At 44.5% G+C, this 16,220-nt stretch overlaps 1 protein-coding gene across 1 annotated transcript in view; it reads right to left on the bottom strand.

The window, feature by feature from the left end:
- Nucleotides 1-2,002: 2,002 nt before the first annotated feature.
- The window catches only part of SRP68 (signal recognition particle 68), a 30,991-nt gene continuing 16,773 nt past the window's right edge, over nucleotides 2,003-16,220 (bottom strand). Inside the window, exons 11-16 of the mRNA XM_053295265.1 lie at nucleotides 14,336-14,498; nucleotides 13,636-13,730; nucleotides 13,082-13,211; nucleotides 12,615-12,690; nucleotides 4,908-4,960; nucleotides 2,003-4,225 (exon numbers count right to left, since the gene is read on the bottom strand). Coding sequence (XP_053151240.1) covers nucleotides 3,998-4,225; nucleotides 4,908-4,960; nucleotides 12,615-12,690; nucleotides 13,082-13,211; nucleotides 13,636-13,730; nucleotides 14,336-14,498 — 745 coding nt within the window. The 3' untranslated portion in view covers nucleotides 2,003-3,997. The remainder of the gene's footprint in view (nucleotides 4,226-4,907; nucleotides 4,961-12,614; nucleotides 12,691-13,081; nucleotides 13,212-13,635; nucleotides 13,731-14,335; nucleotides 14,499-16,220) is intronic.

Below are 16,220 nucleotides of genomic sequence, written 5' to 3'. Positions count from 1 at the left end.
TTTGACTACTGTAATGTGGTCTGCATGGTGCTGCCCTTGAAGTGTCCAAAGAATTGGAATAGAATTTTAGAGTTGGCAGGGACCTTGGAGGTCTTTCAGTACAGCTCCTTGCTCAGTGCATGTTGTGGTGGGAGCTCATTTATAGGAAACTTTTAAAGCCCCTACTCTACCTTCTGCATCAGCACCCAATCCATTCCTGGGCACAATTTAAGGTGCTGGTTGCTAGGTTTAAAGCCCTTGGTACCAAACAATTGAAAGGACCATCTCCTCCCATATAAGCCTGCTCAAACATTCGAGTCTCCAGTGCAGTTAGCAATGACCTTTACTGTGGTGGCACTTAGCTTATGGAATACCCTCCCCCAGGACTCAGCACCCTCATTGGATATTTTTAACCAGTGTTACATAGTAGACAGCTTTGGGTGTGTTTAATGGATTATCAATGTGATATAGTTTGACCCTCTTAGAAGATTAATCATGGTTAGCCACACTGGTTCTGCCCCAACCATGAACCACTCAAGGTTTTCAGAGTGCATGAACACAGACGAAAAGATGTAGGCTAGATGCTACACTTGTTCAGCATTCATGCTATGGAAGTGTATTTGACATTTAGTGTGAATGATTCTTTTTCTGTTAAAGCAAGGAACCTGCATTTTGCTGCAGCTGTCGGCAAAGCTAAACCTCATAATCCACGATGAATACTATTTGACTTCTGAAGAAGGATTCTCCTGCCTCCCTTCTCGAACTCTTAGAGCAGCATAGGGGAATAGATACGTATATATTCTTGTGCTTTTGACAGAGGTATCAGAATGGAACACTGCTGTCCCCAAAGATGTTGGGAGTTAAATGTCATTCTTCAGCTAGTTCCAAGGAAGGCAATAAAGGAGTTCTGCAGGATGTATCTTGCCTCATAATCCTGCCTCCAGGCTTATACTTGGGTTTCTTGCTGTTTCCCCCCACTATTCACACTGGCTCACAGTAAAAAATAAAACTAGATATTTTCTCACATGCGTAGCTTTAATTTAAATAGCATATTGTGTCCCAGTTTATTCCTGCTTCCATTTTTCTCCCCTTCATGTTGTCTCCCCTGTCTGTTTTGGGGTAAAGCAGCATGTCCAACTGAATTAGTTCATTGAACATATTCTTCTAGTGCTGCCTGCGGATCCTCTTTCCTATCACAGAACCACTCTTGACATGACTTAAGGTCAACTTCAGATGCAAAGATAAAAATGTTACCACACTATCTTTCTAAAAATCATTTAGGCAGCTAATTGCCCTAGAGAAACACCCGAAATCCTTTTACTCTCTTTGGGTATTTCTGTACTGCTTCAGCCCTCCTGCAGAGGTTGAGCTACAACTCCCATCATCATCAGTCCCGTTGCAGTGCTTCACGATTCACAAATTCAGAACGCAGAACACTAATAATCATGAAAAAGAATGTCTTTCCGGTACACAAGCTGCTCTGAAACAGAACCAGTCTGACTCCCCAACTGCTCCAAAGCAGTTGAGGAGTCACAGGCAACTGCACTTTGGCTCACATACTGGTAGCTGCATGGACAGACAAGAACTGCTTTGGTGTCGCTACACTTTCAGTGGTATAAACATTGCTAAAGAATACATAAGGAAAAAACACTCCACAGAAATATTAGTCATCATCATAGAACAGCAGAAGACATACCATGCAGAGAGGAGTGTATGAGACAAAGATGTCCCAAAAACATCCAAGTTCGTAACAATCATGCTAAGCACATGAGGCACTGTCCCAGGACACCTAATTGGTTATGGCCCGTTTAGAATAAAGCTAGAATAAAGAGTTGGGAGTATGCAGGCAGTGGGGGAGCAAAGAGGAGGGGTGAATCCTTTATTCCAAAGATAGATAAACATGGTGATTTTACTGTCCTTGTAGATGTTTACCTTCAATAATTGCACAGGTGGCCTTCAATTTACTAGTCAAGTAGTATCAAGATGGACACTCACTCAGTGGTCTGAATTTATACCATCAAGACAGGAGACAATTTTTTATTGGTTCAGGATTTTTTCTGTCCAATATACTTTGTGCCACAATATGTTTAACAAAGGATGTAAAATAATTTGTGATAGCAAACAAAAGGCAAAAGCAGTGTGAGTGGAATATGCCCAGTTTCCCACAAGCCTGGGGTAAAAAAGGTAAATAAAACAGAGTTAGGCTGCATTCAGAAGAGGAACACAATTATCAGGTTTAATTCATATCTGAAAAGGGAGGACAACAAGGGAGCCTGTAGCAAAGTACAGCACAAACACACACTAAGAGGCACATCCCACAAAGGAGACTTGACCACAGTAACTGACAGAAATTGCTTGTTTCCATTTAGTCCTGAATACAACCAAGTCACTTAGCTTTCTAGACCTCATCTCCATGAAATTTCATCACTTGATAAAATTAAAAAATATTCTTCAATTCCACTTCTTCCACAATAGTTTTCTTCTATAAAATTCACCTTCCACAAGACAGGTCAGAAAACCTATTTCATATATAGGTTTCAACACAGATGTGGAATCATTAAACCCTCCTGAAATAATTTTTTTAAAAAATACAAAGTAAACAGATTCAGTAATTCTGGTATAATTAAATGCAATTTTTCTTTAATTTGAAAAAAATTTGCTGCAGCTTGCTAACTCAATGTTGAGAAGCACCTTTTATGGAATAATGTCCATAACTAAACAATCCAGTTTATCTACTGTTTCTAACATTGCCCAGAAACAAAGCAAAACTGGTATGCAATATGACAAAAATCTGAACATTAGAATATAGCTAAGTACTGTCTGATTCAACTAATATTTCAGACTAACTGGAATAAATCCTTTAAAACAAGCAACATAGTTCACGGAAACTTTCCCAAATACAGTTAAGGTTCACCAGTATTTAGAACCACTGTGCCTACGATTTTTGTTTTTGTAACATTGACATGAGGATACTTGGATTCCCACAGCACAATTAAATGCTCTCTCATTGAAAATGCATCCAGGAACACATGGCTAAGATCTTTATTGCTTAGGATTCCACTGATTTCATTTACTGATTCCTCACTCTGGATTTCTTAAAATAGTGAAATGTAACATCAAAAAAGACAAAGAATAAGCAACCAAAAAAGAAAGGTAAGATTCTCCCCAATATAACAGTTTCAACTAGGTAAAACAGGAAGGGAGAAGAAATATATGGAGTCTCTCGGGGTATAAACTGAAATGGCTTGATCTCTCTGCAGCCAAATACTCTGCAGTTGGGGAGTACCTCAGAAACAAAATCCTTCTGTTCCGAGAAAAGGTGCCTCAATGTAGAAGCATGGGCTTTTGTTTAAGCATGGGCTTAAGCAATGTTTAAGCATGGGCTTAAAGTGTGTTCTAGAACAATCTCATTTTACCTTCATAGATTTTAAATCATAATCTATCAACCCTGATCCTTAAGCCAAGAATCTCAAAGCTCTGAAGCTTCTGAAACTTAAAACAGAAAACATACACTTTACATGGCTATAACAGAACAAGGACTTAGTCAACTTTGGGTTTCATACCCACTGCTTAGACAGCTCATTTGCAAATCCTGGATAGGTACATATTTGTGCCTTTGGTTTCCCTCTGTACTGTCCAGAGGATGGGCTAGCATTTAAAAAACACACACAAAAGAGAAATAATCAAGTTTAGTGTCAGCCATTAAATGAAGATTAAGATATACCTAGCCCATACTAAATGGGTATTAGTCCTGCCTGAGTTACTGGGCAAAATAGTTCAAGACTCCAGCTCTTTCAAGAGGGCAGGATAAAATTTCCGTCTGTTTCAGATGTTGGAGAGACCATTATTATGCATGTTCTTGGGGTATAAAGTTTCTAACAAACCAGGTGTAGAGACAGAGAAGCATACTGGGAATATATTAAAAACCTCCCATGTAGATTTCAGGCACAAGGTCTGAACCTGCTGAAGTTTCCCAAGAATACAGGAAAAGAAACACTCTTCTTGAGAACGGTCCTGGTTAACTTCGGAATCCAAAGATGCCTTTGATATATCCTGTAAGACCACTCTTTGCTTTCTGCTCCACTTTGTCCTCCAGAGGTGGGAAAGTGACATGGTTGAGAGCCAAGTCAAAGAACAAAGGCTTGCATGGTATTGGCTGGAATTCTGGAGGGAAATGCACCAGACTGGCTTGCTTGCTGACGAGAGAAGGATCCAAACAGAAAGTCTCAAACCGTTCAGAAAGTGGCTTGATATAAAAAAGGAAACAAAAACTCAGATAAGATTAATTGGAACAAAGCTTGCTGCCTAATCAAGCCTGTTCTAATGGCTAGGCACCATCATACATGGTTAGCTGAACCCTCAACTGCCTATTCATCTCCCTCCCTTCCCACTATTCAGACTTGTAACATGTCCAAGGCAATGGAGCAGGAACAATACCTGTTCCACTGAAACTTCCTTTCATACCAAAGTATGGAATAATCTGGACTAAAGTCTACATTATCATGCTCTATAGACAATCAATAAGTCATGGCTAGCAGATGCTCCACATCACAGCTTAGAAATATTTCTATTCCTCACAATTGCAAAGACAGCTCCCCCCCCCAACTTTTGTTTTAAAGACAGTATTATTCAACATGTAGGAATTGCAGAGAGATGCCAGACTTGGCAAAACTCTGATGTTCCTCATGTAGACCTCCCTCATTTGCCTGCCCTGATTCATTCACAACATAATCTATAAGTACCTCATTTGTAAACTAAATTGGGATGGTTTATAAATAGATACACTATCTTTGTAAAGATCTGACTGTTCTGCATACAGTACTTAAAACTCGGCATTCACAACATTTGAAGTCTGAAGAGCAGGACACAGATTTGCTTATTCTGAAATAATATCTTTTCCCCATCAGTCTGTACCAAAATTGGCTTACCTTTCCATCCTTGACCTGGGATGGGGACTCAATTTCATGGGCATCACCTGCATCTGAAAGAGTATATACAGGAATACTTTTTAGAGAAACCCAACTAGTAGAATATTTTAGAGAAACCAAACTTATTCCCAACATTGGAACAAGCTGAACTGTAAGGGCTGCTTCATACAATATATTGTATTTGTGAATGGATTCTCTAGTACAAAATACTATTTACAGATGTTCCAAAGTTGCAAAATACTTTTGAAATTTTGCAACTTTGGAACATCTGTAAATAGTATTTTGTACTAGAGAATCCATTTATTAAAAAAAAAAATTCAAAATACATCTAAGGAGAGAGCCAATCGTTTCCTAGTCACAATTTGCAATTTACATGCTTCGAATGCCCTTCATTAGGCAACATCCAAACCAGGGCCTAGTCCAGCATCCCATTTCACACAGTGGCCCACCAGATGCCTTTAGGGAGCCCCCAGGCAAGTGGTGAGGGCATGCCCTCTCTCCTTCTGTTACTCCCCTGCAACTGGTATTTAGAGGCAACTTGCCTCTGAGGTTGGAAGGGACCTATAGCCACCAGACAAGTAGCCATTCATAGACCTGTCCTCCATGAATTTGTCTAAGCCCCTTTTAAAGCCATCCAAGCTAGTGACCATCACCATATCCCATGGCAGAGAATTCTATAGATTAATTATGTGTGGTGTGAAAAAGTACTTCCTTTTGTCAGTCCTAAATTTCCTGGCCTTCAGTCACATAGCACTGTACTTAGTAATTACAGAAGAGACAGACCCCTGTCTCAAGGAACTTACAATCGGAAATCTGATGGTAGGCGGGAGGAGGGGCACAGAAAGGGGAGAAAGATGTGCACTCACTTTAGTTACATGAACAAACTTAGTTTCTGTAAAGAATGAAGACTACAAGGTTGTGTCAGAGGCTTCACAGAGGAAGGTAGGTTTTGAAGGAAGAGTGTCAGGAAAAGAGTTCTAGGCATAGTGGACAGCGAGGGCAAAATCTGAGGAAACAGGAGATCTTTGGACAGTTGAGAATGGTGGATCTGGAGGAGAAGTCAATATCATGGGCAAGGACATACTAGATACAAGAGTGGAGAGAAGACAGGGGTGGGATGGGGACAAGGCCACAGATAACTCTGAAGGCAGTCTATGTTGAATCTGGGAGTGGACAGGAAAGCCACTGCAGGAATTTAAGGAGCAGTATAATTTGGTCATAGCAATGAGAGGGACAAATGATTTGGTGGAAGAATTAAAGAGCGGTAACAACAAGGAGCTACAGTGGAAGAGCAAGGGGAGAGAAAGAGGAATGTGTTTTTGCAATGTAAAAGCAACATTATTTGAGACAGACTGATATGAGGAACAAAGAAAAGAGGAAGGAGGAATAAAAAAAATTAAAAGCTAGACTTTGCCTTAATGCTACACATGTGGCTTTTATACTGAGTGATCTGCTTAAGTATAACATTCATCATATGAAGATATCCTTAATCAGAATTCTTAGATGAGCCAAAGTCTCAGGGCGGACCTTACACATTTCAGGAAGGCAAAGAACTTCTGAGAGATCTGCTCTACACTTTCCCTTCACTATAAAAAATACATAGCTTTCTTTTTCAGGATGAGATCGGAGCATTGGTTTCACTTACCGTGAAGGCTTCTTCTGGTTGCTGGGGCCAGGGACATCTCATGGGTTATCCTCTCTCAAGAGCTCCAGGCAGGACAGAAAGTAAATAGTTAAAAAACTAAGCCACACCCACTAGAGCCTGAGGGGGATAACCCCACCCAGTTCTTTCGGGCCGAGACATAAGAGGACAAAGGCAATACAAAACAGTAGAAAACAGCAGGTCAGAATAAACAGTTTTAAACATTCCAGAATAACAGAGTGTAGCAACCAACTGTAGAAACTAAATGTCAGTCTCCACCATTTCAACAAAAGTAGACCAGAGTGCAAAATCAAACTGGGTGGGCCGAGATGTCCCTGGCCCCAGCAACCAGAAGAAGCCTTCACGGTAAGTGAAACCAATGCTCCGTTCTCGGTTGCTGAGGCCAGGGACATCTCATGGGACATACCACAGCTGTCCAACTCGGGTGGGAGCACTCTGGTCTACTAGCGAGGAAGAACTTGTTGCAAGATCCATCTGCCAAGGGTTGCCCGGGCAGACGCGAAATCCTCGATCTTGTAAAGTTTGGTGAAAGTGGGAGACGATGCCCAGGTGGCCGCCTTGCAGATCTCTTCAGCCAGTGCATTAGTGGAAAACGCCACTGATGCTGCTGCTGCTCTAGTAGAATGTGCAAAGAGATGCGTTTGTGGCCTCAACTTCTGAACCTCGTAGGCCATCGATATACACGCTATAATCCACGTTGCAATCCTGGTCGAGGAATCTGGGACCTCCATGGAATGCAAACAGAGCGTCCGACAATCTGAATGAGGCTGAGCATCTAATATAGACCTTAAGACATCGCTTAACGTCCAACTTGTGCCATTTCCGCTCCATAGGATGGACGGGTTTGGGGCAAAATGAAGGTAGGAACCCATCTTGCGATGGGTGGAAGGGGGACACCACCTTTGGCCTCATGAAGGGGTCTGGAATGAGCCTGATGGCCTCTTTCTGAAATATACAATGTGACTTGTTTTACAGACAGCACCTGCAGCACCGAGAAGAGCCTTGCTGAAGTGATGGCCACCAAAAAGGCCAATTTAAACTGTAAGATCCTGATCAGAATAGCTGCCAAAGGCTCCAAGGAGTGAGCTTGCAATGCCTTGAGGACAGTATGTAGTTCCCAAGAGGGTAACGTATGCACTGTTGGAGGTGACATCAGCGAGGCACCTCAAAGAAACTACACTGGTGAGGATGTGACTGAGACATTTTGTCTTTTCTACTGAGAGCAACTCCATCAACGGCAATGCCTGCCGTTGCAGGGTATTCGGACATAGTCCCTTCTTGAACCCTTCTTGTAAGAAGAGCAGGAGATGATATAACTTAGCCGTGCCCTTCGGAACGGAGTTGCGAGACATCCAGCGAAGGAGTGCTCCCAATGTATATTGATAAATTCTCTCTGTCGATGGACTTTACGACGCCAGCATAGTGCTGAGAACTCCCTCCGAGTAGCCATGTTGGCTCAGGACTCGGCACTCAGTTTCCAAACGATGAGCCAAAACCAACATGGATCCGGGTGTAAAACTGGACCCTGATGGAGCAGGTCCGGGGTCTGAGGCAACTCCCAAGGTGGCTCCACCGCCAGATGGAGGAGCTCTGGAAACCAGGGTCTCCTGGGCCAGAATGGTGCCACTAAGAGTACTCTTGCTCGAAGACACATCCATTGCAGGACTCTGGCCAACAGAGGTGTCAGAGGATACGTATAAAGGAAAGCGTCTGGCCATGGACTGGATAGGGCATCCACTGCCATCGCCTCCCTGCATGGAAATCTAGGCATAAATGCTGGGGATTGTGCATTCTTCGGAGTCATGAAGAGGTCTACCTCGGGCATGCCCATCTTCTCTGTTATCTGGGTTAAAACTGATGGATTTAGAGCCCATTCCCCCAGTTGGATGTCAGCCCAGCTTAACCAGTCTGCAAACAGGTTCAGCTCTCCCTTGATGTGGTGTGCCATCAGGGAAGGAAGGTTGCTCTCTGCCCCAGACAGCAGAAGGACAGCCTCCTGGTGAGATGACCTGGACCCCCATTGCTTGTTTACATATGCCTTTGCCGTCGTATTGTCGGTCTTTACAAATACTTCAGTGCCTTGGATGATCTCCTGGAATGCTAGTAGCGCTAGGCAAATTGCATGGAGTTCCCTCCAATTTATGTTGTGAGAACGCTCCTCCGTGTTCCATAGCTGCTGCGCCAACTGGTTGAGGCAGTGGGCTCCCCAGCCCCTGTCAACTTGGGTCTGTTGTTCTGATGAACATCTGTGGGTCCAAGAAGGTCTTTTCCCAATTCAGGTTGTTGGAGTTGATCCACCAGCAGAGAGAGTGACGCAGGTCTGGTGGCAACTTCATAAGCAGTCTACACTTCCTTACGATTGCCTTCTGGTGGGGTAGGGGAAACCACTGGAGGTCATGCAGATGAATTCAAGCCCACGGAACTGAGTCTGGTGAGGCCACCATCAAGCTCAGCAGTCTTGACAAGGAAGCCAGAGGAACTCTTGGATTCGCTAGGACCAGGTGAACCTCTGTCTGGATAGTCTGTAACCTGTCTGGTGGAAGCAAGAGGCGGTCCACTAAGGTAACTATGATTACCCACAAATGGCGCAGCCTGTGGCATGGCGTCAATTGACTCTTTTCTCCATTTATGATGAAACCATGGTTCGAGTGTTGCGATAGTTAAGGACCAAGTCCTGTTCTGCCTCTGGGAGAGATCTCGCCTGCAGCAACAATTGACTATCCCTTTCTGACAGAGTTGCGCCACCAGTGGTGCCAACAACTTTGTGGAGACATGAGGGGCTGCTGTATTGAAAATGCCTTCCAGCATATCTAAACCGAAGGTACTGCCTGCTTTCCGGGTGTATAGGAAGATGCAGGCAGGCCTCCCTGAAATCTATGGATGCGAGCACATCCAGATGAAAGAGTGCCTCTGAAACTGCTCTTAGAGTTTCCATCTGGAAATGAGTTCTGTGGACCCATCTATTCAAAAAATTTTAAGTCTAAAACAGCTCTCCTTGAACCGTCCCTTTTTGGGACGGTAAATAGGATAGAGGTGTTTGTTTTGCTGTTTTGGTTTGTTTGTTTTGTTTTAACTCCCTCTCCCTCCTGTGCCAGAGGCACTGGCTCCACTGCCCTGATGTCCAGGAGGAGTTGGATTGCCTAGACTATCGGCAAATGCTTTGAGAATGCTTTTGACCTTAGAGTGGGGATAAAGCAGCAGGGGGAGAGGAGTGAAACTCTATCCTGTAGCTGTGATGGATCAGCTACAGAACCCAGTTGTCTGAGGTTAATCTTCCCAGGCTGGGGCGAGGTGAGACAAATGCCCTCCAAGCCTGAAATGCTTCAAGTCATTGTAGTGGCTTTTGCTGCTTTGACTGAGCAGCTTGCTGTTTGTAGGTACCAAACCCTCTAAAGGGTGCTCTCTGAGGATTCCAAGATCCCCTCTGGAATTTTGTATCTCTGTCCTGGCCCCTGAAGGGCCGGAAGCTATGAAAGGACCGATTGTATTGGAAGGGCCTTTTAAAAGGCTGTTTATCAGTCTTTTTATTGGTTGAAGGCATTGTCTTTCACTTATCAGACGATTCTACAAGAATGTCTTGTAGGGCAGACTCACCAAAAAGCTTCTTGCTGTCGTAAGAGACGGTAGCAAGGTTTAGCCTAGAGGTAGAACCAACCTGTCCAATTTTGAGCCACAAGTGGCGTCTGCCAACAAATGATGAAACCGCCTCTTGCGCTGAGAATCTAATCGTATCAAGAGTGGCATCGGCTATAAGGGCCTGCGCCTTCTGGATCTTGAATAGTTGCTGTCACATCTTAACTGGGTCCCCTGGAGGATCACTCAGAAGATTGACCACCAATAATAAGGAGTCACGGGCTGCCCTGGATGCTGCCGCTGTTGCACGGACCACCAGGCACACGTTCTCATGACACGATTAAATGACAGCTAGACCTTCTGGTCAGCTATGTCTTTTAGAGGAAACTCACCCTCTCGAGATGCCAAGGAATCCGACACCAATTGCGAAATCGGGGCATCCGCACTTGGTGTCCTCAACATATCTGTAGTGGTTTGCTGAAAAGAATAAGGTTTGTTAGCCATGCACACAGCCTTGCAGCTGGAAGCTGGTGTCAACCATTCCTGTTTGACTACATCCACAAACAACTCTGGCATGGGCATCAGCCTGTCCTTGGGGTGTGCTCTAGGAAAGACCAAGTCCCCTTTGGCACAAGAGTCAAAACTCTGCCCAGCCTCAGTCCCATTGTTTTAATAATTCTGAACATCAGTGGGCTGAAGTCCTCTGCCACAAAGAGGTGCTGTGACACTGAGGCATCACCAGTGTCCTCCCCTCCAGACCATTGGGTCCGGATCAAAACCTCCTCCTGCATTAATTGGGTCTTCAGGGTCAGAAGGCAGATTAGGCCTCTCTGAGTCTGCAATGACTTTTTTTGGGGGGGGGAGGTGCAAGTAAACCCCTAGGGCCCCCAGAGTCTGATCAGAAGCATCAGAGGAATGGTCCCGTGCCACCTTGCCAGACAACTTGCCCAGCTCACTATGCTTAAGCTTGCTTTTGGCCTTCTTGGGAGAAGGACTGACAAACTCGCTAGGTGCGGAGCTCACACTGGGTGATTTATGCCTTCTCCCCTTTGTGGATCTCTCACTCCTCTTAGGGGGCCTAACCTGGTAGATGGTGCCAATGATTACATTGCGAAACCATGCCAGCTACTCAGGTGGCAGCACAGACTTAGGTAAAACAGCAGAGTTAGAACTGGAGGCTGCTTCAGGCCCCGTCTCTGCAGCAGACTCCCCCTGCTGGCCAAACACCATAGTCACAGTCTTAGGCTTTTCCCGCCCTTTTAGAGACTGTCTCCCTTTTACATTACCGGCTCCTTCAGGTAAAATGGAGGGATTCTTCGCAACCGTCGCCATCTTAGGAACAGAAGATGCCTGTGATGGCCTCGCTGCCCTGCCGGTCAGGTTGCTAGCCAGCTCGCCAATCCGCCTAATCTCTTCTGAGGTTGGTGGGGCGTTGGCAATAGGGAGCCTCCCAAAGCGCTCTTCACAGCCACTTCAAGCTGCCTGCAGCAGCGTGGCGCGCCGGGCCGCAGTAGAGCGAGTCTCGCAGCCCGAAGGCGGGATACTTGATGCGGCCCCTTCGACAATCGGGACGGGCGGCTCGAGAGCGGCCGTCACCGACGCGGTAAAATTACACCCTTCCAGGGGGGACTCCGTGGCCCATAGATGAGAGACGGCCGATCACGGACTGTCAACTCACTGCTGGCGAATTTTTCAGGAGGTTTTCGGGAGGTCGGAAAAGCGGCCTTGCTATGCAGGGCTTGCAGCAGCCTGCACCAATGGGGCCTAAAAACGGCCCTGAAGCCTCCCAGGCTGAAAACATTCAAACTCTTCCCCTTGTTGGAGAAATTGCTCTGTACCTCTCTGACTGGCTCCAAGCAACGGAGAGGAAAGAGGAGATGAGGGGGGAGAGAAGTGTGGTGGGGAGAGAAACAGACGAAAGAAGGGTGGTTTTCTTTCTTTTCTTTTCAGATAATAGCAAGTAATAAAGATCAGGGACAGAAAAAAAGGATTTGGAGAAGAGAATACTGTAGTTAGAGAAGTAATATCAGCAGAAAATAGAGAGAGCTAGAAAAACGCTGCCATGGAGCTTGCTGAGGACAGAAAGAACTGGGTGGGGTTATCCCCCTCAGGCTCTAGTGGGTGTGGCTTAGTTTTTTAACTATTTACTTTCTGTCCTGCCTGGAGCTCTTGAGAGAGGATAACCCATGAGATGTCCCTGGCCTCAGCAACCGAGAAGGAATCCCATCACCATTACAACCCGATGGAAGAGAGGGAAACACTCCACATAGCCAGTTTCCTTCTGATGGCAGACACTGCCTTTAGCATGCTCAGCTTTGTCATAATTTCATGTCACTGTGAATACTAAGTGTAGCACAAAAACATCCAAGGCCATAAAACCTGGTGGTGCCATCTTGGTCTTTATATTGTAAACACTTGAAGCACAGTAAACTAAAGAGAATTATTAGCCCTACTAGGACTAAGCTACTCACCTAATATGGCAGCTGCTTGCAAGGAATATTTTTCTGCATTCACTTGGGTGATCAACTCTTGAACATCAGGTAGCTCCTAGATTAGTAGATGAAAGTTGTCAAGACACAAAGATAATACAGAACAGCATTTATCACTCCAGAAGACTTGGGGGACTTAAAATCTGACTGAATATGAACAATAAACCACATGGCCACCATTATGGTCCCTCTTCTTCCCCCCTGCATCTGTCACATCAAGATGCAAATATTCAGTGGATTTTCTCCAACACCCAAAAAGACTCTGGAAACTATACCTGCACTGGCACATCACATCAAAGTCTATAGATCAAAGCTGAACAAGAGCACAACACAGTATTACTCAAAGTCAGTTGAACAATTAGCAGCACAGTTTGGCTGATGGTCCATTATCTTTCCAGAGTTTCCTGACTAAAAGAAAGTTCCTACGTGGTGAAAGCCGAGTTTCATACCTTCAGGCTGTTTTTACATGTTCCAGTTTGGGCCTGAACTTCACTGGCATATTTCAGAACTCGATCATACAAAACGAGAGCTTCACTCCATTTCTTCACTAGAACATACGACTGTGCAATGAAAAAACACCTAGTGGGATAGAAAGACATGACTAGGCATATGTGTAGTAGCACATTTGTCAACCCATTAGCAGTACAGGCATCAACACAACTGGCAAGCGGCATAAGATAATTCACATCCTGTTTCCCTCATTTCACTCTTTCCTCTCACAGTTGTTTGAGGAGTATGGTGTTCAAAATGCTTTAAAATGGCAGGATGAATGATGTGAATATTAAGGCAGTATCCTTGTGGCAGCAGCTGAAATAATGTCTCCTATAGTGCTGAAATCATAAGCCAATTTCTTGCCTGTTTCTTCACAAGTGTTCGGCAAGCCATCCCACTGCCTCAGCTCAGACTCAAGTCATCATATGAAAAAAGATTTAGCTATGTGGGGGAATTCTACAGCTAAGCCCCAGCTAATCAAGTAATTTTGTTGTTTGCTTGAGAGAATTACCTGTAAGCCTTGTACACCAGGGTCTTTATCCCTATCTCCTTCAGAAAGCTTTTATCTTCTTCAAGGCCAGGAAGTTGCGGCAAGTCTGCCAGATTCTTCAGAGCAATTAAAAATAAAAATAATCAGCAGCAGTTCTTGTGTGTTCAAATGCTTTTGACTCTTTTACAAACAAGTAAGTTTTGATGAAAAATACATTTAGTATGCTTTACAGAGAATGGTTATCAAATGAAAGTCATATATCCCTTTAGGAAGTACTGTCAACATTTTAAGTAACTGGATACAAGAGCTACTGAGGTTTCACAACATTGCTCTCTTTAAGTATTTTATTTTTCTTGCAAACAGATGCCCTTCCCACTTGCTGCCTGGAGTATAACCTGAACTTATGAGAATTATCCATATGGCAACCAGCAAGTGTCATATAGGAACATGAAGTGAATGTGTTAGACTGATTTTCTATGCCATAAACCCATGTTTCTGTGCATTGCCTAATCTCCAAGAATGAAGAGTCCATCTGTCTGAGACAAGCAGCTTGAAGTATTTTATTTATGCATTTACCGACCCACAGAAAGGTTTTTAAGTAAAGGCAGTGGGCCTGCTACACGTTGCTATGACAACAACAGATGGGAAAACAGCTTTGTTTCCCAACGGTGGTAGACTTCTGCTCTTTGGCTGCCAAGCAAGCCTCCCCACTCGACCTTACCTGTAAGATGATGTCATAAAGGCGTATCAAGTCCTGAGGCCGAGCGGTGCGCTTGCCATCCTCCTCTGGCGGCTGCTGCTGTTCAAGCAGTGCCTTCTGCAGAGCCTCTGCCATGCTCTCGTTGCGCTTGATCGCTGTGGACAGCTTGATGTAGGTCAGGTAACTAAAAATCAGCATTGAAAGAGTTTGGGATGCTGTTCAAAGCCTTGCAGCTTGGAGGAAATAATGAACTAGTTGTTTATTTGCGCTGCTCCACAAATTTTTTGTGGAGCCTTTGTTGCTCCATTGGCATTGTCTTTGGTTTTAAGTTAAACATTTTATATGTTTACATAAATATAAAACCATATAAGTATATGCTTATAAGTTAAGCACTGCTAGTTACCTTACACCTCTTTTTTTGGTAAAGGAAGACAGGATGTAAATATTTTAATAAATAACTTTCAAAACCTCTTGATTGCACCAATCTGCACCAAGATTGCACCAATCAAATCAAATAAATCAATAAGTTCTTTTAAGATTTCGACTAGCAACTAAGATAAGATGCGCAGACAAGAAAGGGAGTGAATGAGGTGGCTGGCAAACTTGCCCAGAATTTATGCGAAAGAAACATGGGGGGAGAGCTGGTCTTGTGGTAGCACCCATGAACTGTCCCTTTTGCTAAGTAGGGTCTACCCTGGTTTGCATTTGAAAGGGAGACTACATGCAGAGCCGTCCTTGGGGCAAGGCAATCGGGGCAACTGACCCCAGCTGTGCGCTCCTGCAGGCTCCCCACCTGCCTCTCTGCCCTGCAGCTGGCGCAGGCTGAGATGCCTCCTCTGCACCCCATGTGCCGGCAGCATGGGGCTGGCCAGGATCGGGATGCTTGCCTGCTATTGAAAGGCTCTTGGAAGGCTACTACAGCTCTCTGTCCACCACCCAAGTATCAGCTGTTTGGTGGGTGGGCGGGGCTTCCAGAGGCCTTTGACGGCCTCCCTGAAGCTCTCCAGTGGGGGTTGGCAAGCTGCCTGCAGGCAGAAGAGAAGAAAGGAGGCACCAGAGGACACACTCCATGCCCTGCAGCCATGTGCTGAGCCTTTACCTTCCTCCTCAGAGTCAGAAATGGAAAGTAGGCGATTTCCCTTTTGTGATTATTCTGCCCCCCCACCCCCCATATTTATGGAATGGGTTGCTATAGGACTTAGATATAGGGCACAGATGTGGGGCAGGGTGGGAGGGCTCTGTATATTTATTCTGAAGTGGACTGTGCAATCTATTGATTTTTAATACATGTCTGAATTTAAAAAACGAACAAAAAAGTCCCATAAGTGGCTTGTTTCATGGTAGAAAGTTACAAAAGCTACTGAACTGAAGCCTCCTCTTGGACCATTCCACTCCCATATGGAGTAATCTGCCTTCATAAAAAAAGGGTAAAGCACCCCCCCCTCACTTTTCCTCCACCCTTTAGATCTCCTGGAATGGCTTGATAATGGGCTTTGATATTGAGCATAGATGTAGGGCAGGGTGGGAAACCTCTGTGTATTTAATATGAAGTGGATTGGTTAATCCATTGATTTAATAATTTTTGCCTACCGCAGTAAAGCTGCCAGAAAGTGTTCTCTCTATCCATGGAATACTTCACACCTAGTCAAAGTGGAGCTAACTAAACAGTCGAACAAACAATATTTCTTTTTGTAAATGCACTATGCTTAAGTTGGTTTGCAGTCCAGAAGGTCTGAGTGAGAACTGTGAAGCAAGGGGCATGTGTTGTGCTTTTAACTTTCCCCCCTTACAAATGCACTATATGTCCAAACTGGCTGTACATGTCCAAACAAACTCTCACTATTTACACAGTATGTCAGTCAATATGATTCTGTAATCATATGAAATGTCAAGGAAGCCCCACACA

Source organism: Hemicordylus capensis, chromosome 2 (genome assembly GCF_027244095.1).
Source record: "Hemicordylus capensis ecotype Gifberg chromosome 2, rHemCap1.1.pri, whole genome shotgun sequence".
NCBI classification, from domain to species: Eukaryota; Metazoa; Chordata; class Lepidosauria; order Squamata; family Cordylidae; genus Hemicordylus; species Hemicordylus capensis.
Note: the sequence above shows the minus strand (reverse complement) of the source record. Positions and strands in the feature narration are given on the sequence as shown.